This window comes from Petaurus breviceps, unplaced genomic scaffold (assembly GCF_028583685.1).
Source record: "Petaurus breviceps papuanus isolate PSGF00001 unplaced genomic scaffold, PetGlider_PUasm1.0 79, whole genome shotgun sequence".
NCBI classification, from domain to species: Eukaryota; Metazoa; Chordata; class Mammalia; order Diprotodontia; family Petauridae; genus Petaurus; species Petaurus breviceps.
Window position 1 is genome coordinate 34,403,502 of NW_027186523.1, and position 27,190 is coordinate 34,430,691.

The 27,190-nt window shown below is 38.1% G+C and overlaps 1 protein-coding gene across 3 annotated transcripts in view; it reads right to left on the reverse strand.

The window, feature by feature from the left end:
* Positions 1–27,190, reverse strand: part of LOC138175909 (SRSF protein kinase 2) — a 99,982-nt gene that overhangs the window by 32,162 nt on the left and 40,630 nt on the right. The window contains exons 8-14 of one of the 3 annotated variants that reach the window (XM_069106575.1): positions 26,789–27,035; positions 25,520–26,002; positions 17,468–17,568; positions 17,263–17,370; positions 4,525–4,594; positions 3,435–3,527; positions 2,887–2,977 (exon numbers count right to left, since the gene is read on the reverse strand). In XM_069106575.1, coding sequence (XP_068962676.1) covers positions 2,887–2,977; positions 3,435–3,527; positions 4,525–4,594; positions 17,263–17,370; positions 17,468–17,568; positions 25,520–26,002; positions 26,789–27,035 — 1,193 coding nt within the window. Of the gene's footprint in view, positions 1–2,883; positions 2,978–3,434; positions 3,528–4,524; positions 4,595–17,262; positions 17,371–17,467; positions 17,569–25,519; positions 26,003–26,788; positions 27,036–27,190 lie in introns of all 3 variants that reach the window. The other 2 variants (XM_069106574.1, XM_069106573.1) reach the window with 2 other exon arrangements.

A 27,190-nucleotide genomic window follows, 5' to 3' on the forward strand; every position in this document is an offset into this window, starting at 1 on the left:
AATATCAGTATGACTGTGACTTTTTTTCAAACAGTATTTTGGTCCTTGTAAGCAGGAACAGAGAAGGTACATGACAGGGACAAACCAAGGCTGGGGTTTACTAAGTAATTATTCATGAAAGGATAACAAAATGATCCAACAAAGGAGAAAGTACATAGTTGAACTGATCAGAGGGTTAATTATGTGAAGGGAGAACAGTGAGTCTAGGGAAGGGGTAATAGACTAGGAGAACAGGAATGGTACAGACCCAACTAATGTCAGCAGAGAAAATAAGAAATAGGTTTGGGAGGAGTAAAACAGAGGTAAAGATGAATGAAGAGGTTATGAGCAGAGAGAGGTCATTGTTCTTAGAACAACTGTGAGTGACACAAAGATGATATAAAGTTAAGTGGAAAGATCAACAGTATGCAATGGAAGAAAAAAAAGAAGCTATGGAAGCAGGAGGGAGATGATGCACAGAGAAACTTAAGCTGTTTGAGGGAGTATCAAATAAGCACTGAAATTCTGAGTATAAGGACATGGAGGGGAGGGGATTATAAGCCAAGTAAGGAATCTGACCTTAATGATCAAAGCACATTATATAAACAAATGGGAACTGCAGTATATTGTTCTAGGTCTAATAATGTAGGACCAAAAAAAAATATTTAGAAAGACATGATTAGGTGGCCAGAAATGCATAACCAAAACTCACTATCTTGAATAAAAAGACAAATGTAGACCCTTAAACTATCCTAGAGGATTCAACAAATGAACTGTACTAGAATTTTAGTATTATCACAGATCAAACTGTCACCATCAACCAAACATAATATTAAATCATAAAAATTCAAAAATATTTTACTAAATGCCAGCATGCCAAATATTCATAATTTCAAAACTAAATGGAATAAAAACTTTTATAATGCAAAAATTCTAGAAGAAAAAATCAAAATCATGTAGAAAAAGGATGAGGATTTATCATGTGTGTCATTCTGCTTGCTACGGGAGTAATTCCCAAAATTCTGCCAGTAAGCATATATCCAAATCCTTTTATTAAGTTACAAAGTGCAGTTATTGCATCCACTTGTGCAACAGTACCCCTACTACTAATTATAAAAGAATAGTAGGAAGAAAGCTACTTTTACTAGGACTGCTTCTAAGCTTCAACAAAAAGAAGAGAATGAGATGAACATGTCATCATTATTATCATCTTCATCATCATCATTGCCACTACCACCATCACCACAGCTGATATGTATAAAGCATTTGAGGTCTGGCAAAATGCTTTACATACATTATCTCATTTGACTCTCACAACAGGACTGTGCAGGAGGTATTACAGGTATAACAGAATTAACCTTATTTTTGAGATGAGGAAACTGAGACTCAAGAGGCTGTCAGTTGCCATTACCACACAATCACTGCTAAAAATGGGATTTGAACCCAGAATTCTGCTGACATCAATTCCTGCACTCTTTCCTCTATATCATATTCCCTTTCAGGTATAACTTAGTGGGCTTCACATAATCCAGGATCTTGAGATGATGAAAGGTGGTCTCAGGCTCCTTCTCTCCAAAATCCAGAAGTGGTTGATTCAGAAAGGAAATTAAGTCAGATATCTAAGACAATAAATATCTGGTGATCCAGTTGCCCAGGATGGAATGAATTTATACTTTGGGTCAGTTTTGTATCTTCACCTCCAGATGGCAGAGAACATCACAGATCCAGAAGACATACTTTATGTGGAATATCAACTTTGCCTCCCCAGGTCCCACTGGTATAGGCCCTCTGTGGTCTTTGACTCTGAGATGTTCAGGGCTTCCAGTAAATATGAGTTACCAGGAAAGGGGCTCACTCCATTTTGCCCCTGATTACCAGAAGCAGGGTGGCTGAGGTGGAGATATAGCTCTCCCCTATGTGTTACAGAGTAGGAGGATGAGTTCTTTGTTCCTGTGCATTCCTTTTTGTTCTTACAAATATTTTTACTTAAATTTGAGTTTCGATATATAAAATGCATTTTTAATCCTTTCTTCTACATTCCTCTCTCAGCATTCTTTAATTGTCGATTCATTCCCATTCACTTTGTCTTTTTATATGGTCAAAGTTAATGTGCACTCTTTCTCTGCCTCTGCTTTTTTCATTATTATTATTATTTCTTAAAGCCTTTCTGGATGTCTCTGTATTTGTTTATCTTTACTGCATTACAGTGGAGCATTAATTAATGTTTCCCAATTTATTTGACTATTCCTCTACTGCTGGACATTTAGGGTTGCTCCCAGTTTTGTTTTGTGATCGTGTCATCAAAACAAGGCATTTTTTCTTTTAAAGAACATTTTCAAGGCATAATCTTAATAATGGGATTATTTGAAAAATGAGAAGGTACATTTACTTCTATAACTTTTATTGTGAACTACTAGAGTGCTCGCCTAAGAGATTTACAATTACACCAGCACGGAATGTGTGAATTTGCTCCTCTGCAATCTCACCAGCATTTCATTTTAAGGTTATTAATTAAATTTGCCAAACTGATGAGTCTTTGGTTCTTTTTTTCATTATGCATGGCTTAAAATGTCTGGTTTGTAAACATCATATCATCTCTTTTTATTCAGGTCTAAACACAAAAAGAATGTTGCTCATTATTTCCCAAAACACACAGCTGTCACTCCAGCACATTCTCTGGCTTGTTCATAAATAGCAGATGTGGAGGTAGGATGGGGAATTACTACAGAAATACTATTTTCTTACAAATCTTCAAACTATAAAAGCTGTTGTGTTAAGTTTTATTTCTGGTCTGCAAGTTCATTACCATGAATTTCCAGAGTTCTATTTTCCAAACACTTATGTATAGTTTCTCCTTTTGGTATGGGATTATGCTAAAAATTAGCATTGCATAAATACCGTTACCTTTTTTTGGTGAAAAACTCCTTGGAATATTTCCCCAACATAGCGTATTTTCGAGGGATTTTCCCCAGCAGTTCAATGATCAATGCTATGTGATCTGCATTGGAGAACATTGCCAGCAAAACAGAAACATACAACAGTTTAATCAGTACGTTGCATGCACACACTAACACTGGCCTGGTACAGACAGAAACAGACTGATTGTGAAATGCACCCAATTACCAGAGGAGTCAGTTATCCCCTATGTCTGTCAAATTTAGAAGGCAGAGTTGGAAAGAAGTACAGAGACATAGCACTGAAGAAGAATACAAGTGCTAGATTTTGCTGAGAATATATTTTTTTAAATGACTTGCAACGGTATTTCCAGTTGCAGTCCATATTACCTTTCTGATCGGAATATAAATTCTGTGGGGATTAATTTTTCAATCTGGGGCAATGCCCTACCCCACTCCTCCCCCCCCCCTTTTTTTTAGCAGTATAGGTAGGCTACTACCAGTAGTTTCCATTCCATTTCTGTCTGCATCGTGGCACCTTTCAAAAAGAAGAGGTACTACCTCTGCGATTGAAGAATTCCCGAGAATATTTTCCAGACAGAGCAAAGTGCCTTGGGATACTGCCTAGAAGCTCTATGATGTGTGCTATATGGTCTATGAAGGAGAGAAAAAAAAAGGATATGGGGAAGGGAAGAGGGGTCAGGGGGAGAGATGGGATAAAAATAAGAAAATAGAATTAGTAAAAAATTTGAAACAGAGTCAAATCAACAAAGTTTGCAGCAAATCCATGCAGTAGTTTCTGGGACTGGCAGAGGTCTGGCATCATTAGTAGCATAAACAAACAGCAAATGATGCCCAGGTTACCAATGCCATAGGCATCACAGGCAAATAAGCATGGAAATGGACAGTTTTACCAATGAATTTCAAGCATGGATTACTTATTTGTAAATAGTTATCAGTTATTTTAAAGAGTACACAAATCAGTAGCTCTATATTACCACATCAATACAAATTAAGAGGAATAAAGCAAAGCTCAAATGTGTGGGGCTTCATAACTAATACAATGTTATTTCTCAGTCAAATTTCACTCATATGCAAGTCTTACAGGGAGAGGAGCTTAGTTCCTTCAGTCTGTTCTTAAGTAAGCTGCCTGTGACTGCTGGATGGGGTCTGCCCATCTACTGCTACTGATGTGGCTTAAAACTAAAAGGAAAAAATCTCAGTTTATGTTTGGAAACCAAGGTATAGCTTGTTTATGGACAAAACCACTCTCTAGGAATTATATATCTCAGAAAGAGAGCTGTTGGGGCAGCCAGGTAGCACAGTGAGTAAGAGCACCGGCCCCAGAGTCGGGATAACCTGGGATCGAATCCAGGCTCAGACACTTAGCACCCACCCAGAAACACCTGGCCATGTAACCTTGAGCAAGTTACTTAACCACAATTGCTTAGGGGCGGCCAGGTGGCTCAGCGAGTAAGGGCACTGGCTCCAGTGTCGGGATGACCTGGGGATCAAATCCGGGCTCAGATACTTAGCACCACACCCAGAAATAACTGGCCGTGTAACCCTGAGTAAGTTACTTAACCCCAATTGCTTAAAAAAAAGAAAGAGCTGTGCCGAGTTTAAGTCTTCAAGAACAAGAGAAGCTCACCTTCATCTCTGGAATAGTCTTCACCCGAATGTGGTTCAAACAAATAATCTCCAGTTGCAAGTTCAAATGCCTAGAACACAACAGATGACATAATTCAAAAAGATACTACAATGAGTTATTAAACTGGTCCTTATACAGAAAGAGCAGTGTATTTTTTCTTATGGACTTAACACTAGATTTTTTCACCCTCAGCCAAAAAGCTCTAAGTGTTCTTAAAATGTCATTGCTCCTTAGTGAAGGAGGAAGGTGGTGAGCATTATCATCATTTTACAAAAAGTAAAATTGAAGTGGTGTCCCTGAGTCAATTGAGTCAGTGAGTCAGTCTCAGACTGCTACATGGTGTCAAAAGTATCCCTCATTACCTATATATATTTTGCTTTTTGGAGGACAATTGAGGTATTAAGTGATTTGCCCAAAGTCACATGGCTAGTAAGTGTGTCAAGTGTCTGAGGCCAGATTTGAACTCAGATCCTCCTAACTCCAGGGCTGGTGCTCTATTCACTGTGCCACCTAGCCTCCCCTATATTTTATTTTTTAAATTAATTTTTAGTTTTCAACATTCACTTCCATAAGATTTTGAGTTCCAAATTTTCCCCCCCTCCCCACGACAGTATACAATCTGATATAGGCTCTACATATACATCCCTAAATATACCCTTCACAAGATTAAGAGGGAGCACCTATAGCCCTCCCCTTTCCTGAGCAAAAGTAACCACACAAACATTGTTAGGATGGCTAATGTGACCCACCCACACTAGACACAAGGTGATGGGGATCACGGTTTTCTTTATTTTTCCCACAGAGGCTCAGGATCTATACAGTCACAGTATGAATGAACTTACTGAAAACACAATAAAACAAATGATGATTCCTCATTATGAAAGTACCAGGTAATTAAATCTTTAGCCAGGTGTTTTTCCCCTTCCCATATTCTAAATGACCATGTTTTACTATATTGAGAGGTGGTCAAGGATATAGTAACTACTCCTTTGCTTACAGAGGGAAGTTCACCACTGTCACCAATGTCAGTATCATTATGTCACAGTTACTGAGCATTTGCATTTCTCATGCCATAAAAAGACCCCTGCCCCAAAGCCAGCTCTAGGGGTAGAGTGGAACAGAGCAGAGGTGGGGGAGTGGGTTAGGAGCCCAAAAGAAGGAACTAATTAATGTTAACTTTTCATAAATGCAAATATTTTTGTATAATGGTACATAGGCTTTTATTTTGTTGTAAGGCAGCTCTCATGTTATGATGCAGGGTCAAAGGTTGATGGGCAATAACAAACAAAGCACAATCTTCAAAAACTTCCACATAAGCAGCATCTGCCACAAGCACAACCCTGTCCTCTCTAAGGTAATACCAAATGAGAATATGGTTGACTGGGGAAGAAGGAGGGGCCAGATGACCTAAGTGACTCTAAACACTGGCAAATAACATCTTAGTGCTGGTAAAAGATACCTTTAACGAATAGACTCATGAGACTAAAAGTGTAACTCTGGCAGCACAATTCTTTCTTTTAGCTCCAATATATCAAATACTGTTCTGGGAGTCAATGGAGCATCTATTCAGGAATGGCTTTTAGCAAGATAGCAGTGAAGTACTTACAAACACAATGCTTTCTTTTAAGTCCAAAAAGAACATTTATTTGGTTCAAATCGGGCAAGTAGGGACAGTTCTCAGTTTCCATAACAAAGAATGAGCTTTACTTTCTACTGAAGTATCCTGTGCTTCATAGGAGACTACAACACAAAAAGTACTATGGGGTAGCTAGGTGGTATAGTGAATAGAGCACTGGCCCTGGATTCAGGAGGATCTAGGTTCAAATTCGGCCTCAGACATGTGACATTTAACTAGCTGTGTGACCTTGGGTAAGTCATTTAACCCCAATTGCCTTGCCGTCCCCCCTCCAAAAAACAAACAAACCCAACCACTAAACTTGGAAATAAGAAAACAAGTGCTAAATCCCAGGCACTAAACTCTTTTCAAATGACTTGATCAACCAACAAGTATTTATTAAGTATCTATTATATGCCAGGCACTGTACTAGAGACTGTGGCTACAAGTATAAAGAATTAAAAAACCCAAACTCACTAGAAGTTTACATTCTAATGGAGGAGACAACGTGTGTGTCTGTGTGTGTCTACATCCTATGTATACATATAGATATACATATCACAAATATAAAGCGAACAATTACAAGTAAATACGAAGTAGTTTCACATAAGGTAGTGAGGAGGAAGGCCACTTGAAGTGTGGGGCAGGAAGTGAGGGGCAAGAAACAGTAAAGGATTCATTTAGAAGATGGTATTTAATCCACATCTTAGGGGAAGACAGGGAACCTACAAGGAGGTAAGAAGAAAGTACCATTCAAGCATGGGGACTGGCCAGTGTAAGGGAGTGGAAATGTGAGTGATAGAATAGACTTAGAGAGAAACAATGAGAAGACCAATTTGACTGAACCTAAGAGTGTGGGAAAGTAACATTTAATGAGTCTGAAAAGAGAGACTGAGGCTACGTTATACAGGGATAAAAAATCTACACAGAGGATTTCTACAGGAACTAGGAAGCCACTGAGTTGCCTGAGTACATGGTCAGAAATGTTTTAAAGGAAAATTAATTTATTAGCAGTGTGTAGGATGGATTAGAGTGGTAAGAGATTTGAGGAAAGAAGACCAATTAGGAACCTGTTACAATAATTTAAGCAAGAGGTGAGGAGGGCCTGACCTAAGGCATTAAATAGCAGTGACAAGAAAGAACAGGCTGGATTCGAGAGACATTGTAAAGGTAGAAACAGCAAGATTTGGCAGATGAATGGATATGAGGAGGTAAGAGAAAGTGGGAATTCAAGGATAATGTTGAGGTTAAATACCTAGGAGAATGGAAAGATGGCAGAACCTTTGACAGAAATTGGGGGCGGAGTCAAGATGGTGGAGTTAAAACAGGACTCCTGAGGGATTCCGGCTTCCACCTCCCCCAATTCATGTAAAAGGTGACTCTGAACAAACTTTGGAGCGACAGAACCCACAAAATGACACAGAGAAGCTAACCACCCACTGAAGAAAGCCCTGCAGGCCAGTAGGAAGGGGCCAGCTCAGTGCTCTGGGAGCCGAACACCCAGCCCTGTACAAGCCAGAGGTCTTAGCATAAGGGCAGGCCTAACCAGCCACTGGCTGAAGGGACTTCAGATCATAAGCAGCTGTGGCGGTTTCCAGAATTATCAACCCATAGATGCTAAGGACAAAGTGAGAGGTCAGCGCAGTGTGAACTTTGGGATCCAGTAGTTTGGGAGTGCAGTTGGCCTTTATCCCCTACAGGGAGAAGCCGCTGAGGCGCCGCAGCAGCCACTGCCATGTGTCAGCTTCAGGTCCTGGCCTGCAGAGTGTAAGGGGACCAAGCGACCAGTCTGAGGGGTAATAACTCTTGCTTTAACCTGCTTGGATCTGGATTGTGGTCTAGGGTGGAGGTCCTAGGGTGTGTGACCAGCTTGCCAGAGCATGTGAAGGCTTCAGAGAGGGCACCCATTGAATACCTTCAGCAGCTGAGAAAACCCCAGCATTTGGTACGAAGCTCCCCTGTCTGGTGGCAGAGTCCTACTGTGGCAAAAAGCTCAAAAGTCAAGTAATTGAGTGGCAACATGAGCAAATGAGGGAAGCAAACCAGAGGAATCCAACATTAGACTCCTATTTTGGGGACAAAAAGGATCAAAGCATGGAAAAGGAAGAAGACAGTGAAGTCAGAGCTCCTGCACCAAAAGCTTCCAAGAAAAATACGAGCTGGTTACAGGCCACAGAGGACCTTAAGAAGGATTTTGAAAATCAATTAAGTAGAGGAAAAACTGGGAAGAGAAATGAGAACAAGGCAAGAAAATTATGAAAATAGAGTCAACAACCTGACTGAAGAAAATAACACCTTAAAAAATAGACTAACTCAGATGGCAAAAGAGGCTCAAAAAGACAATGAGGAGAAGAATGCCTTAAAAAGCCAAATTTGCCAGATGGAAAAAGAATCTCAAAAGCTCATGAAGAGAATCATTCCTTGAGAATTAGACTGGGGCAAATGGAAGCTAATGACTTTATGAGAAATCAAGATGCTGTTAAACAGATCCAAACAAGTGAAAAAATAGAAGGTAATGTGAAATATCTCACTGGAAAAACCACTGACCTGGAAAATAGATCCAGGAGAGATAATTTAAAAATTATTAGACTACCTGAAAGCCATGATCGAAAAAAGGACCTAGAAATCATCCTTCAAGAAATTCTCAAGGAAAACTGCCCTGATGTTTTAGAACCAGAAGGCAAAACAGAGGTTGAAAAAATCCACCCATCACCTCCTGAAAAAGATCCCAAAAAGAAAACTCCTAAGAATATTATAGCCAGGTTCCAGAATTCCCAGATCAAGGAGAGAATATTACAAGCAGCCAGGAAGAAACTATTTGAATATTGTGGAAACACAATCAGGATAACACAGGATCTGGCAGTTTCTACACTGAGGGATGGAAGGGCTTGGAATATGATATTCCGGAGGTCAAAGGAGCTGGGATTAAAACAAAGAATCACCTACCCAGCAAAACTGAGTATCATGTTTCAGGGGAAAATATGGTCATTCAATGGAATAGAGGACTTTCAAGCATTCTTGATGAAAAAATCAGAGTTGAATAGAAAATTTGACATTCAGATACAAGAAGCAAGAGAAGCATGAGAAGGTAAACAGGGAAAAGAAATCATAAGGAACTTATCAACGTTGAACTATTTATATTCCTACATGGAAAAACAATAATTGTAATTTATGAACCTTTTCTCAGTACAAGAATAGTTGAAGGGAATAGAAATGTATCTATCTTATCTATATACACACATACATACATATATATGTCTATATAGGAGGGTATATAGGCGTATGAATACATATGCGAATATGTGTATATATGTGTACAGGTATATATAAATAGAGGGCACAGGACCAATTGAAGAGAAAGGGATGATACTTAAAAGGTGAAATTAAAAGGTGAAAGAGGTATATAATGAGAGATGGGGAGAGACAGAATGGGGCAAACCATCTTACATAGAAGAGGCAAGGGAAAATGGTTACAATGGAGAGGAAGAACAGGAACGCAAAAAGCAATGAGTCAAACTAATTCTCATTGAATTTAGCTTAGGGAGGGAATGACATACACACTAAATAGGGTATCTCACCCTACAGGAGAGTAGGGGGGAAGGGGATGAGAGGGGGGATGGTGGAAGGGAGTGCAGGCTGGTGGGGGAGGAAAGTTGGAAACACCCACTTTTGAAAAGGGACAGGATCAAAATAGAGAATAGAACAAGTGGGAGGTGGGATAGGAAGGAGGGAAATATAGTCAGTCTTTTACAATATATCCACTATGGAAATGTGTTGCATAGCTACACATGTACAACTTATATTGAACTGCTTATCTTCCCAGTAAGGTGGGTGACAAGGGAGGAAGGCAATGAATCTGGAATTCAAGATTTTAAAATCAAATGTTTAAATATATATATATATATATATATATATATATATATACTATTATTAATATTGTTTTACATGTAACTGGGAAATAAGATACACAGGCACTGGGGCATAGAGATCCACCATGCCCTACTGGAAAATCAGAGGGGGTATGGGAGAAGATATGGGAGAGGGCAGATTGGAGGAGGGGATATCCAGTGGGATCGCTATTTTGGGATGGTGGGTAGGGGAAAAACGGAGAAAATTTGTAACTAAAAATCTTGCGGAAATGAATGATGTAAACTAGAAGCTAATAAAGCATTCATAAAAAGAAAAAAAAGAATTTGTGAAATTTGGAAGAAGGGAGTGTTTGGGAACAATTAATTCAATTTTAGACAGTGAATTTAAAATTTATTTGGAACACTCTGAAATGTCCAACAGACAACTGGCAATGTGGGACTAAAGTTCAAGGAGAAGACTGGACCTGAGATACACACACACACTGGGAGTCATTTGCATAGAAATGATAATTAAACCTAAGGGAACCAATGTTAACTAAGAGAAAGAATAAAGAGGAAGAAGAGAAAAGGGGCTGGGACACAACCCTGTGAATATTCCCAGTTAAGGGCCAGGACCAATCTCCCTACCTCACATCTTCCTATGCCAATCCATCTCTCACTCTGACCATGACACACCTTTATTCCCTAAACTCCAGTGGCTCCTATCATTTTTAGGATCAAAGATAATATCCTGTTTTGTTTTTAACGCCCTTCACAACCTTCATAACCTCTTCCTAGCTTTCCGACCTTCTGATATTTATTCCCTTTTTACTTTGCAATCTAATGACACTGGCCTCCTTGGTCTCACCACACAACACTTCAGTTCCTGACTGAACCTTTTACCTGGCTGAACCCCAAAGCAGGAACTCTCCCTCCTCATCTCTGCCTCCTGACCTCCAAGTCTCAGTTGAAGTCTCACCTTCTGCAAAAAGATTTTTCTAGTCTGCCTTTATTGTCTTCCCTCTGAGACCATCTCCAAATTATCCTCTCTATATTTTGTTTGTACATAGTTGCATGCATACTGTCTCACTCATTGGACTGTGAACTCCCTTACTACTACCCTCACTGGCAGATGACATCATCATCATCATCACCACCACCACCACCATCATTCTCATCATCACCATCATCATTATCTCTTTCTGTCTCTCTTGAATGAAGTGTATTCTTCCATTCCTTTCAATATACCAGAGTAATTTCTAAAAGGAAATGATACTAGAGATTTCTGCAGTAGGATTACAGCTTTTTTTGTTGTTATAAATTAGAATCTTCAAGAAATAATTTGCCATGATACTTCTGTTGCCATTTTGGTTATACAACTCATTTTCTTTTCAGTTTCTAAAAACTTGGATGTTGCATTTATGATGATGACAACCCAAGAAGATGTGGGCAGAGGATGGCAAAGGAACGGTCTTTGAACAGAAAGACTCTTAAGAAGAGGGACTGAAAGGTATAGAAATTATAGACATAATGTCATAAAAGATGGACTCATAGACTCATAAATCTGGAGAAAAACTTAATTAAATGGGGAAAAAATATTCCTCATCACACATTTTGAAGTATACTAGCATAAAAGCATGCATCAAAAATGATCCAATTTTTTAGACCATGAATAAACAACAGCAAGAAGCTCTCAGTTGAGCTCTCCCAACATTCCCCTCCAAACAACTTTAAAATAACACCTCAAATAAAATTCTGGAGTAGCAGAATCAATAAAAACTAAGGGTGAGACATTTTTTTCATCCCAAGACAACTTAGGACATAGGAAAGAGAGATTTATGACAATGGGGTAGAAGCTGGCCCAGATTCCAAGTGGATGAATGTCCCCAGTGGCGGGACTAGATGGTGGAGACAGAAGCACCGGCACCAGAAGCATCAGGAGCTCTCAAGTCAGAGACAGTAAAGGGATATGGCAACTGGGCAGAAGGAGATTACAGGGGACCTCTGTGCTAGCAGTGGATGCAGGACCAGATGTCATATGGCAATTCTATTACCCACTTCTAGCTTTGAACATAGTTCAAGGGTGGAGAGAAATACTTTCAGTCAAGAGGGAGAAAAAGTCGGGAGGAGCAATACTGCTTTTGGTCACAAGGGGAACAGGAGCCTTGAGGAATAGTATCACTTCCAGTTCCAAAGGAGCTGGGGGTTTTGAAGAGCAATATTACTTCTGGTTCCAAGTGATCAGGGACCCTAAGGAACAGTATAGTTTCCAGTATCAAGGGATCAAGGGCCTTTCTAAGGTAAGGACCAGAGTACAGACCAGGAAAGCAGTGACTTTATCTCTCCCTAGATCACACCACCGTGGAAATACCAAAAACTTTCAAACCCCCAGAACTAGCTCTGAAAAAAAGCTGTGTGGAAAAAGCCTGAAGCTGGAGACAGTGTTTCTCCCTTTTGACACCCCCTCCCACTAGGAAGAGGGCACAACTTTAATATAAAATTCAAAATCAAGAAACAGGGCGGTAAAATGAGCAAACGACAAAAAAAGAACCTGACCATAAAGTCTACTAGTGTAAAAGGGAAAATCAAGACATAAAATCAGAATACAATGAGGTAAAACAGCTACAATCAAGACCTCATAAAAATGTAAATTGCCTAGTAGTACCACATTTCCAAATGTATTACAAAGCAATAATCATCAAAACAATCCGGTACTGGCTAAGAAATAGAGTGGAGAATCAGTAGAATAGATTAGGTACAAAATACACAGTAGTAAATTACCACAGTAATCTAGTGTTTAATAAATCTAAAGACTCAAGCTTTCAGGACAAGAATTCAATAGCCAACAAAAATTACTGAGGAAACTAGAAAGTAGTTTGGCAGAAACTAGGTATAGACCAACATCTCACAGCATGTATCAAGATGATGGGTACATGATTTAGATATAAAGGATGATATCATAAGTAAATTAGGAAGCTTGGAAAAATGTACTTGTCAGACCTGTGGATAAGGAGAGTTTATGACCAAACAAGAAACAGAGAGGATCAAAGGAAGTAAAATGGATATTTTCAATTATACGAAATTTAAAAGCTTTTGTATAAACAAAACTAATGCAGCCAAAAAACTAGAAGGAAAATAGAAAACTGGGTAAAAAACATCTTTACTGCAATCTTCTCTGATAAAGAAAAGGCCTCATTTTTCAAATATATAGAGAATGGGCCAAATTTATAAGTAAACCATTCCCCAGTTGATAAATGGTAAATGATAGAACACGCAGTTTTCAGAAGAAGAAATTAAAGTTATCAATAATTACATGAAAAAATGCTCTAAATCACTACTGACTGGAGAAATGCAAATTAAAACAACTCTAAGGTACTACCTCACAGCAATCATATTGGGCAGGATTTTCAGAAGACTTATATGAACTCATGAAAAGTGGGGCGTGCAGAGCTGGGAAAACATTTTACACAGTGATGAAAGTGTGAGGATGACTGGCTGTGTTGGCTACTTTGACTGGAATGGTGGTCTAGGACAATTCCAGGGGATGCATGATAGCAGAATGCTGTCTACCCTCAGAGAGGGAAATGGTAAACCCTGAGTGCAGACTGGGATGTGCTTTTTCCATTTTCTTTGTTTTTCTTTTTTTCCTTTTTTAATCTGTGTTTTTTGTTGCTGGAGGGCTGATTTGGAGATATGTTTTTCATGACTTTACATGTATAGTTGGTGTAAGGTTGCTTGTCTTTCTTGGGAAAGGGGAAAGGGCAGGAAAAGGGGAGAGAATTTGGAACTCAGGGTTTTAAAGACTGTTAAAAAATCATATGTTGGGGCAGCTAGGTGGCACAGTGAGTAGAGCGCCGGCCCCAGAATCGGAAGGACCTGAGTTCAGATCTAGACTCAGACACTTAACACACACACACACAAAAAAAAATAGCCGTGTAACCTTGAGCAAGTTACTTAACCCCAACTGCCCTCAAAAAAGCAAAAAACAAAAAAAAATTTAATCATATGTAATTGGGAAATATTTAAAGAAATAAATAAAAATAATATCAAATGAAAAAAAAGAGTTGGTGCTTCACATGTGAGATCCTAATCCAATGACTGGTAGAAACAAATCATATCAATATAGACATTTGATTCAACTCAATGAGCATTCACTAGGTACCTGTGTGACAAGAAAGGGATATGAATCTTGAAGGAGTAAAGAAAGCTAGAATGAATGGTCAGTCATACAAGGAGAGAACAAAGATATAAAAAGTCAAGGTCCCAAGGATACAAATATAAGAAACATTCTTTGCCCTCAAGGACAAATTCTACTGGTCAGAGTGGGGAACAACATGTACATGAAAAAAATAAAATATATACAAGTAAATACAAAGAAATTTCAGAGGATAAGAAAAAGTCTGATGTAGGAGGCTCAAGGGAGGTACGGATTCCATGGGGAAGAAACAAGGAGATAATCACATTCTAAGCATGGGAATGCAAAACCACATAACTGGGAGATGGAATACTGGACAGGGAGAGCAACAGATGGGCCGGTCTGGCTGGAATGTGAAATTTCTGAAGAGGAGTAATGTGAAATCAGTCTGGACAGATAGGCTAGGATCTATCTTTCTGTGAAACGCTTTAAACAACAAAAAGAAGAGTTTGAATTTAACCTAAAAGCATTGGGAACTACGGAAAATGCTTTTGTAGGAGATGAACATGGTCACAACTAAGCAGTAGGAGCAGCAATAGCAGGGCTCTGAATAATGCCTCTGGATGAGGTGAGTTCCTCTCCTGAAAGAGGGGAGGAAAGAGTGGTATAGGTATCTTGATGGAAAAAGAAAAGTTTTGGAATAGATGGATTAAAGAAGACAGACCAATAAGGATGCTGTAGTCTACATGACAGGCGATGAGAGCCTGAACGGTGCCAAATGACTGAATACATGCAGATCTTTTATATGGAAAAGATCTTATAAAGGTAAAATTGATAAGACTCATGACTTATTGGATATGGGAGGAAGGGAAGATGAGGGAGAGTGAAGACTCTGATGTTACAAATCTAAATAACTATAAGGATAGTGATCCTCTCAAAAGAAATAGGCATGTGAGGAAGGGGGTGGATAGGAGAGAGATAATGGCTTCTAATTTAAACATGACAAGTTTGAGATGCCTAAAGGATATCCTAGTGGTAATATCTAGAAGATAGTTGGAGATGTGGGACTAAAGTCTAGAAGATAAATGGGAGCTGTATACAGAGACATAAAAGTAATGGGGGCTGATATGTTCACCAACAGATATAAAAAGAAAGAAGACCTAAAACAAAATTCTAGGATACACTGATACAGCAGGAAAGAGATACAAATCACGAAAGGAAAGAAGGCTAGAAGGAATGGTCACAAACACCAGGAGAGAGCAAAGACATGAAAATTCAAGTAAAAGATGTACTCAGGAAAGGGGGGGGATCAAAACTGTCAAACACTTCACAGAAATCAAGAAACATAGACAGTGAAAATATCATAGGATTTAGCAACAAAGAGATTGTTGATAATCTCAGAAATTACAGTTTCCATAGAGTGTGGGGTCACAATCCAGTACAGAGGAGGACAAAGTAGAGGCAATGAGATGTAAATAGCTTTTTCTTTGAGTTGGCTGTCAAATGGAGGAAATATATAGGATGGCAACTTGAAAGGACAGCTGAGTCAAGTGAAGATTCTTTCAGGTTGAGGGAGATATAGGAAGATTTGTGGACAGCAGATAAGGCAGGAGATAAAAGGAAACTGAAATTTGGAGGGGGGATGAGCAAAAGGAAGGAGGAAACAAGAGGGGATGGGATCATAGGCACAAGCAGAAAGGTCAATCTTAGAAAGACAAAGGCCTGTCTCTTTATCTAAGACTAAAGAAAATGAGTTCAAGAAAATAGGAGATGATGTTGAGAGGATATGGGGTACACCAATGGGGAAAAGAAGAAGCTTACAATAAAGAGCCTCAATATTCTTAGTAAAAGATGAGGTAAGTTCCTCTCCTGAAAGAGGGAAGGAAAGAGTACTATAAGTATCTGGATGGAAGAAGAAAAGGTTTGGAATAGAAGTTCTAAAGTGTGTAACAGGGAGTCTATCAGAAAAGAATAAAAAAGACTGTTGCACAGCAGCAGTTGAGATTGGATAACAAATTTATAATAGGTCCATTAAATACAATTGTGTGACCTGAAGCATTTAGTAGCACATGAACAGGAATGAAGAAGGAGGGTGCTGGCAGTAATTCAGAGTTGGGGTTTAGAAATGGATAAGGCAGGAAGTATCTCTTTAAATGTCTAAAACACTTAATAGATGCTTTCTTATTCATTCATTTATTCATCCATCCAAGGGAGCAATATGAATTGTTCAAAAAGCAATACTGGAGCCAAATCATGGAGAATACTAATGGCAGGTTGAGGAATTTGTATAACAAGCCATATCATTTTTTTAAACCAAAAAAGGAAAAGAAAGCACTGTTTCATCTTCCCCAAACCCACAAAGTAGGCATACCCAAAATAAATCCTTATTTCTAAACCTTAACATAAAAAAGATAATTCAGTAAAGTATCACTTGTGCCCAAATTACAGTTTTCAGTGTAGACCTTGGATAGTGGTAACAGAAAATCTTAATCCTTACAGCTCTTCAGAAGCCAATATGAATTGAAATGGTTATTAATCACTGGAGAATAGTCTTTAGACATAATATCACAATCAATGATAATATGAAGTCCTTGACAAAAAAGAGAGTGTCTTCCTTTAGGGAGACACAAAACAATCTTTAAAAGAAAGCAGCATGATGACAGACAAGAAGAAAGATCACAAAGGTTTTGCTCAGGATTGTGGGCTCAAATTACATCACAGTCCACAAATAACAACACTGTTAACATTTGTCAAAATGGAGTTTGGGAATGGTGTTGGAGGGATGGCAGCAAATCTATTCTTACTTAATGGAAAGCAAGACAGACAAATATTGTACAAGATACAAGATGGCAGAGAGAGCTACGATATTCTTTGGACTCAATCTGTAAATTCATCAATGTGTGAATGAATTCCCTCCACTAAGACATACTTCAATTGCTCTGTAAATGTGAGTTCAAAGAAAGAATATTTCAAATTCTTCCTCAACATCCTGTTCCAATGCATAAGATCCCTTAAAATAAAGAAATCCTCTTGCAATCTGTGGGACACTGTCATTAACAAATGGGAAGCTCTGTCTTTAATGATCTCAATCAAATGAATTACTAAACTTCACACACTGAAATGGTGAAGTGTCTTCTTACCATACATGCTGTACTCCAAATATCAGCAGGTGTACTGTAGCCAGCTCCTATTAAAACTTCTATGGACCTATACTGACGAGTCTGAATATCCTCTGTGAAGTGCTTGTGCTGGAATGGAAAGAGCAGCATTAAAGATGTTAAAAAATAAAAACTCCAAACAATCAACAATCACCAAAATATGCTAAAAGAGATACTCCCTACTTACCACCCAGCAAGCATTTCCCAGATCAGCAATTTTAACTCTAATTTTATCTGCATTCCTTGGATCCAGGGGATTCACCAACAAGTCAGCAGCCCGGGTTTTTGCTGGCATAAGCAAATTGTAAGACAGTAATTGTGACAAGTCATTTTCGATGTCTGAATAAAATTTTCATTTCTAACCAATCTGAATTCAGGGGAGGTTGGGGATGCTCTAGGAAATAGAAAGATTAAACACATCGATCGGTCCTGTTTTGGAATATCCACTGGGATCACAATACCATTTGGTCACAATGGAAGATCTTGTTTTACTCCTGATCTTTCCCCAGTGAAAGACAAGAAGTTGGTGTGAGATCTCTGATCAGCATGCTGATTCAGTATGCACTCTTATAGACAGGATAGGCTTCCTTCTACATTTTCTGCTCCAAATTTCTAACACCAAGGGGTTAATTCCTCAAGAAATTGGAAAAAATTAGGTAGAGCACTCTCTTTGTTAGATACCACTGATACTGAAACCATATATATAGGCATGGTTTATCTCCCTTGCCTTAGTGGTATAATATTAAATTAACGGACAGTGAGGAACTTTTGAGATATATGAATGAGACGTATGATATAACATTGTACATTCCTTACTATCAACCCCTATCCTGATATGAATAATCAGAGTTCAGGAAGCAATAGATAACCTAGGCTTTTTCAATATAAATTTCTGAATGCCTTTTTTTTTAGAAAAGAGAACATTGCTTATTAGAGATTGAGACCCTCATGTAAAAAGGACCCTTTTGTTTCACTGAAAACTAGCACTTACTCAAGAATTCATTAGATAACCTTTCTCTAGAAACACTACCAATAAACATTCTGATTCATGAAATTTAAAAATAAGTTTTCAATAACTTAAAACCATTATTTCCAAACAGGTTCAGGTCTGACCTTCTTCCCTTAACACACATCCACACTGACAACAGGATTATTTTTACCCAGATGTCTCACTAGCTATTAAAATGCAACATTGTCAAAGCCAAATTAATTACCATTTGTCCTAATCTTGCTCTGTTTGTCAATCAACAAGCAATTGTTAAGTGTTAGGAACTGTGCTAAACACTAGGTTTACCAAAAGAGGCAAAAGGAAAGTCCCTGACTTGGAGGTACTAACATTTTAATAGGAAAAGACAACAAGAAAAAAGTATACATACAAAACATATACCATGTAAATGGAAGATAATTATAGAAAGACTATTGCAGTGGGGGAGCAAAAGGAAGAAAGGGCTCGAATAGGAGATGCGATCTGAGCCTTAAAGGATAGCCAAAAGGGAGAGGGGAGAGCATTCCAGGAATGTAAAACAGGTGGTGGAAAGGAACAGAATTTAGAGACAGTTTCTAATATGAGAAATATCAAGGTCAGTGTCAGTGGATCAAAAGGTAAATGTAGAGGAATAAAAAGCAAAAAGACTGGAAAGTAAATAAGGGTTTAAATGACAATGGGCTTTACATGTCAAACAGATTTGATCCTAGAAGGCAGCTGCTGGAGTTTATTGGGGGCTAGGAATAATATAGTGAAACCTGCAATTTAGAAAGGTGATTAAGATAACTCAGTGGAGGGATGGGCTGGAGTAGTAAGGAAATGTGAGGCAGGGAGACCAACCAGAAGGCTACATAGTCATACAGATTATGAGATAATGAGAATCTGACAGGGCTGGATGCTGTGTTAGTGAAGAGGACATGTCTCTATATACATAAAGACAAAGATTTGAAAACAGATTGGAGATGTGAGGTAAATGAGAGTGAAGATTCGAGGGTGAATGGCTAGAATGAAAGGAAAGCTGAGCATGCCCTCAGTGGTAATGGGGAAATCTGAAATAGGGGGAAAGATAAGTTCAGTTTTGGACATCTTTGATTTGAACATGTTAAATATGTTCAGTTAAAGAAAAGGCAGTTGATGAAAGCAAAAGAGGTCAGGAAAAGGGCTTAAAAGTATAGATCTGAGAATCATATGCATAAGGATGGTCACTGAAGCCATCAGAACTGAAATTACCAAGGAAGAAAGTAGACAAGGAAAAGAGGACTTAGGAAAGACTCTTGGGGGACACCCAGGATTAGTGAGAATGACATGAACAAAGACCCAAAAAAAGAGACTGAGTAAGAGCACTCAGACAGATAGGAGGAGAACCAGGAGAGAACAGTGTCAGGAGAACTTAGAAAGAATATCCAGGAGAAAAACGTTATCAATAATATAATCAAAGGCTACAGAACTATCAAGAAGAATGTGGATTGAGGAAAAAGTCATTAGATTTGGCAATTAAGAGATCACTGGTAAATTAGACAATTTTCTTTTGATTATATGAACAAGATGGAGGACTAAACATTTTCTCTGATTCCCATAAGCTCTTAAACCTCTCCAAAACAGAAATCCAAAGATAAAGCAAATTCAGGACTAGGACGCCTAGAATCCAAAAGAAAGTTAAAAAACAAACTATGAACTAATATTTACTGATCCTAAATCTCACTAAGCACTCCTCTCCCACCTCCTACACTACTTGTATCAAGGCTGCGATAGCAGACCCAAGGACTTATAAAACTAACCCCCACACCAGAGCTCTCCCTCCTTTTTTTCCAGTGCTATAGAGATGCCAGCTCTAAGTTGCGGAAAATTTCTCAGGCCTTAATAACCAGCTTGGACACAGTGTTTCAGCAGCCCAGAATAGCAATCTTTCAAGCACCAGTGAGGCAAAATTTTGAAATTGGCAATCCTGGGGAAAACAGCACTTCAAAATTTTGAACTCCTGGTTGTTGGTCAGAGAATGAAGGAACAGAGGAAGTGGAAAAGGTTAGACAGAAAAATGTGTGTGTGTGTGCGTGTGTAGCCTGGGCAGTACTCCACCACTCCACCAAGCCTAAGGAAAGGAGTGAATACAGGACTGGGGCCAGTTCTGACCATCCAAAGCAGGTGGGGCAGAGACCTAGGTTGGTGAACTATAAATTGTGCAGTACAGGAGGTGGCAGATACTTTAAGATCCAACTCCCAAGAAAGTCACTATCAGAAGGGAGAGAGCACATATGTGATAAGGTAAATAAGGGGAGAAGTGAGTTAAATTACTTAAGATTTCAGGAAGAACATTCAAAGACTTTGAACATAAATATATATAAACATATACAAGTATATCAAGCAGGAAAAACAGTAACAACAGAAGGAAATATCACATCCAGATGTATTAAACTATTTCAAGTATCTGTGAATGCAAAACAAAGGAAAATCAACCAACACTTGATGAGACAGCCCTCTGAAACGTGATGCTGTTTCTGAGTGGTTTAAAAGAGAAATGAGAATAATGAAAACAGAATTTAATGGCCTGCACAACATAAATAATTACCAGAATAGAAAGACTTGAATAGGTAATGGCAATCCCCACCAAAGAAAAAAGAGAGTGAATAACAGAGTAGGAATACAAATTCATATATGTAAAGGACAACCTTAGAAGAAGAAAAGCAAAAACAAGAATGTTAAAAGAAAATATGTTCACTGTGCAAACAAAACATCATGATCCTGAAGACAGACCTAAGGATCATAGTATTCCAGAAAAGCAGGTAAGATAAAAAAACCTCATCATAATAAAAGAAATTATAGAAGAAAATTACTTATAACTAAAGAGAAAATAAAATTCTGATCAAAAGAATTCAGATTGCCTCCAGAAAAAAAAGTCAGCAAATTTCAAGACACAGTTTTACCACTCAACTAACAAACAACAAATTTTGCAAATTATCAGGAGAAACACTTTCAAATAAAAGGGAAAGGACATTCAAATAATGCAAAACTATTCTGAACCTCCTAGAAAAAGGAGGAGGAAATGAGATAAAGGAGTTCCAAAGATCAATGGAGCTCAGGATGCAGCCCAGGATGACCTCTTCTGCAAGCATGAGTTTAGCCATACATAAAAAAAGATGGATGTTTAAAAAAAAAAAAAAGAATTTGAAACATTTTTTTTTAAGAAAGAAAATCAGAATGTAAGAGATTTACTTTTCAAACAACCAAAACAACAGACATATAGGAGGAGTGAATATATGCAGTAGGTAAGCAGCAACAGTGGCAGAGAGACCAGTAACATAAGGAGAGAGGGGTGAAGGAAGAAATGCGGTAGAGGTGACAATGAATAGACAGATATGAGGCATTATGGACAGAACCTACCAGCACCTTGCTACAAGCACATCAATATTTTTTTGTCAGGCATTACAACATGGTCGGGGTACATAAAAGGTGAAAAGGGGTGCAGGGGATTAGAGGGGAGTGTGTGAAGTGCTAGCAAGGAAGGGAAGGTGAGCTCTGTGGTCCCAAAAAGAGAAGAGACTCTAAAGGAGTAAGTGCTCCACTGTCATGTACTCTTTGCCCCAAAATCTCCAGTAGCTCCCTACAACCTCTTGAAGAAATGTCAAATTCCTTTTCCTAGCATTTAATGTATAATTTATAATCTCATACTATTTTTCCAGACTTCCCTTATATCTGAGTCATATTCTGTGCTCTACTCAAACTGGCCTACCTTCTATACCCCAAAGCTACTTTATGCTTTCCTACTTCTGTGCCTTTTGCTAATGTTGCTCCTTATGCCTAACCTGTCTTCTCATTCCCCTTCTCATCTTTTGGGCTGCTTAGCCATCCTTCAAAGAGCAACTCAAATAAAACCTCTTATATAAAATTTTTCCTAATTCTCCCTTGCCCAGAAGTGGGAAACACTTTCCTCTTTTCTCTTACAAAGCACTTTGTTTTGGAGCTCTCCAGTGCTGTGTGTTATAGTTATCTATGTTTGCATGCCATTCTTATTCCTTAATCATAAGCTCTGTTAGGCAGGAACCACATCTATCTAAATGTTCCATTTTTTCCATATATTAAGTATTGTGCTCCACAAACAATAGATGTATTAAAATATTTGTTTAATTAATAAGCAAATGTATATGAACTATGCATTCAAACGTTTATTATTATTAGCAGAATAGTTTTGTTGAGAGCATGTGATTCTTGAATTGCAGCCATGATTAGAAGTTGGAATATGATGGCTATTGTTATATGTTCACAGAGATGTCATAGACCATTTAGTTCAACCTCTTGGCTTTATAAATGAAGAAATTGAGGCCCAGAGGGATTAAAAGCCTAATTGATGGCCTGACTGCCCCACGTCAAACAGGTGATAAGCAGCAGAACCAGTGTAAAATTCAATCAGAAATATTTGATGACTGCACTGAATGCTGGCTTACAGTCTAAAAAATAGTGTGGGGGTGGCTAGGTGGCCCAGTGAATCACTGGCCCTGGAGTCAGGAGGACCTGAGTTCAAATCTAGACTCAGACACTTGCCACTTATTAGCTGTGTGACCTTGGGCAAGTCACTTAACCCCAACTTCCCTGCCTTTCCCCTCCAAAAAGCAAAAAAGACAGAAAGAAAACATTTTTTTAAATGCTGTGCAAATCTCCCTAAAGACTCAGTCTCCTATGTTTATCTTCTTGCCAAGTGAGGCAGGTTAAAGTAACTTAATCTGAAGAAACAGGTCCCCACTAGTGATGTGATCCAACAATAAAGCTCCTTCATCAGAGATTGACAGAGAGAGAAAATGAATAAAAGCAAATTCTGCAATTCCTGAAGAATTCCAATGAAACTGTCTGATGAAATAAGAAACTGAAGCTACTGACTTTATCATGTACTTGGGTTTTTCTTTTTCCTCTCTTCCTCAATAACCTGGAGATTTCATTTATTTTCTACATTGACTTCATTAATATGGGAACCTCCTTAACTGGGCAGATCCCAATTCAGCCATCCTCACATCTGATGACTCATATCTGACTTCCCTACTATTACAGATGATATATACAGATGATCTTAGCTATACACTTGCAGTTATAGTAAACTGCTACTCAATCTTCATAAAATAACAGCCAAGATCATAGATTTTAGACTCTAGAGCTATAACCATAGAAATTATCTTGTCTATCCTTTTAATTTACAAATGAGGAAACTCAGGCACAGAGAGGTAATGTGATTTGCCCAAGGTGACACAGGTACTAAAAGCAGCAGCCTTAGGATTTGAACTAAAGTCCTACAGTTTCAAATTCAGTACTCTTTCTGTCAACTGTATTTAATACAATTAAACTATGAGGAAAAAATATGAATGGTGACAGCACTTTCATAATCTGATTACATATCTTTCAGTCTAATTGTAATCACTAAACAAATTATCAAAGTATGATCATATTACTAATAACTTTCCAGTTAAAAAGACTAATAAAGTGAAAATTATCTCAATGTGAAATTCTTTCCAAACAGTGCAATATAACTGGAAAATGTGAACTGATGATGCAGCATGATATTACAGCTAAAGTGTTGGACTTGGGAGTTAGGAAGACCTGAGTTCAAATCCCACTTCTGACAATTACTGGCTGTTCAGCCCTAGGTGAGTCACTAACCTCTCTGAGTTAAAGTTTCCTCATCTACTAAATGAGAGGATTGGATTAGATGGCTTCTAACGTCCTTTCAAACTCTGAATCTATGATACCATAATCCTTGATACACAGAGACATAAGCAGAACCAAGAGAACAATCTACACAATGACTGTAATAACAGAAGGGAAAATATACACAATGACTTCAGAATTCTGACTGATGAATTAAACACAGAATGACTTCTGAAGATGAATAGTGAAGCATACCTCCTGCCTCTCAGCTAGAGTGGTGGACTAGAGAGGCAGAGTGAGCCATACATTTTAAATGTGTCCAGTATATTGATCTGTTTTACATGAGTATATGTATTTGTTACAATGAGAATTAGAATTATATTGGTGGAGCTGGGATTAGGGGAGAAGGAGTTGTTGTTCAGTGGCAAGAGATAGTCACATTTTTAAAAAATGGAAGAATCCATAGAACATTTAGAAGAAAACCAACATTCACCAGAGGTTTAACTAAGGTCAACCATGTGATTGATATAAAATATTAAAAAAAACTAATGTGACTGCAGACAATATTAAGAAAGGCATAATTACTAAAACAGGGAGGGTAAGAGTTTTACTCTATACTTCCCCATTTAACTACCTCTCCCTATCTTGCCCAGGCTAGATGTAAAGCAATCACTCATAGACCAGTCCTATTGAGTGGCATGGAGGCTTTGGCCAGCTGTTTCCAACCTGGGCTAGTTCATCACCCTTCCTTAGGAAGCTTGGTAGTCCCCACTTGAGTGGACTCAACATATTGCCTCTGGCCTTAGAGTGAACACCTGATTGGCTCACTGCAGTTAAGAACTCTCAAGTTCAAGCAATCCATTAGCCTCAGACTTTCTGGTAGCCATGATTGCAGGTTTGTACAATGCTTCTCAAAAAAGATACAGATTACTACTGGAGACAACTTTCTCCCCAAGTAAATACTATCAGTACTAATAGATACAACAGACACAACATGAAATGATTAATTCTGGGAAGTTGAAGAACACACATTCTTGGACACTGGGAATCTTTACAATTCTTTTTATAGACGTTATGATACTGATCTGATACAGAAAAAAACAAGAACTTGTAATTCTTATGAGTTAAAATGGAAAAGAATAGGGACTAGATCTATGATTTCATTGATATAGCGAGTTCCCAGATAAGGAAACTTTCTTAAACCAATGCAGACTGGCACCTTCTCTGCAGTTTATTTGATCTTCATGGTTTGCCAAGAATACTTAGAAGTTAAATGTATTGGCCAGCATCATATAGGTAGTATGTGAAAAAAAAAAAGGCAGAACTGGACCTAGATCTACCAGGCTGGTTCACATGCTGCCTCTGTAAGCATTAAAACTTAAAAGACTCATATAAAACATATTCTCAAGACTTCAAAAGGTCTGAAATGTATTTACAATCAAGAGTAAGAGAAAATCCAAAGGCAGTAACTAACATTTGTCCACAAAAGTTCACTGTATATGCTCTCCCAAATAAAAAGTACTAACATGTTCATAAGCCTTTTCTATACCACTTATCCTCTTTAAAAGTTCTAGTATGACTTTTTTGGAGGCGAAAAAGCAGCTAGTTGAGGGGAGAAGCACTTACTTTTTGGCATATCTCCAGTACTAGACGCCGAAACTGTTCTGCTCCTGTCATGGGATGGACTGTTTTCTTCTCGCTCAGTTAGAACTGATCCATCAGAAACTGCAGAGCCACAGGCCACAGATTCTAAAGCCCCAGAGAACATTGAAGCTGTAAACTCTGAAAACTGTGACTCAGGAATTTTATGTCGTCCATTTGGCAAATCACCATTAAATTGTTCATAGGAGCTACTATATGTATAATCGCTTTCTGCATTTGGCTCATCAAGATTATATTCCTCTGGATTTGGGCACTCTTCCTCATCATCCTCTTCATCTTCTATTTGTTGTTCCAATAAGAATGGGCCATTTTCAATATGGCCATTTGTTTTGGGGGATTCTATCCATGTAGGGTCTGTGTTGGCAAGTTCCTGTTCAGCATCATCATCATCTTTTTCTGTGTTTTCTTTTTCAGTATCTTCTTTCTCCTCTTGATCTTCAGTTTCACCTTAAAAAGTTAATGCATTAACAATGAGTTATTTCATATTTCTTTCTGAAAAGACATTTAACTCTTCAATTAAAAGAATGTAACAGACTTTAAAACTATATATATATTTTTGGGGTGGCTAGGTGGTGCAGTGAAATAGAGCACCAGCCCTGGAGTCAGGAGGACCTGAGTTCAAATCCAGTCTCAGACACTTAACACTTACTAGCCATGTGACCTTGGGCAAGTCACTTCAACCCAGTTGCCCTTCCTTCCCCCCTCAAAAAAAAAAAAGAAAAAACCTATATATATTTATATGAAATATCAGACAATGAAGATGTATCAGGATTTTTTTTTAAAAAGAACCTTAGATATGTATTTCTATTATGTTCTTATTTTCTTTATCCTTGTAATCCCATCACACTTCATTCTTCAGAAAAGATAAGAACACTTTTAAATTAAAAAAATTTATCAATAAAAAGCTATCACTGATATGGCAGGGAAAACAAAGTACCAAACTCCTTTGGAATTTTTTGTCTTGAGCACTGACCCCTAGAATCTGAGCCAACATATTTTTATAGTTGAATCACTTTCTTGTTTCCTCAAATGCTCAAAAAGTAATAAGTCATTTACAAAGTAACATGGGAACAAGTACAATATCAAGCAGAAACTAATCAATTGATTTTGGATACATTACAGATACATGATTATGAAACATGAAGACCTGATAGATCACTGACCACAAAGCATTTCCCCATCATAAACTTTAGTTTATTTTTAGTGAGGCTGGACACAACAGGTTTCACTAACCATCATCATTCGCAGGTTCTTCATCAGCTGCCTCCTTTAATCCTGCTGTTTTTAGTTTGACTTCTGGGTGGCACTCATCCTCCTGATCATTCGTGGGTATAGTTGAAGTGATGTTCTCTTCTATTTTTTTCCTTTCAGCTTCTCGCTCTAGTTCTTCTATTTCCTGAAGGCGTTTTTCCAAAAGTTCTGCCTGCCTTTTCTGTTTTTTTTTCAGTTTTTTCTTTTTGTTTTTAGATATTTTTCCTATCTACAACATTTTAAGAAAACACCACAGGTCAGTTTACTATTCTTTCAAAACATTTCTTTTCTACATAAACCTTCCCTCTTACTTAAAATTTTGCAAAGCCAGAAAAGGGAAAGATAGATGACAGACCATGTTTTATGTGTGCCATTTGGAGATTT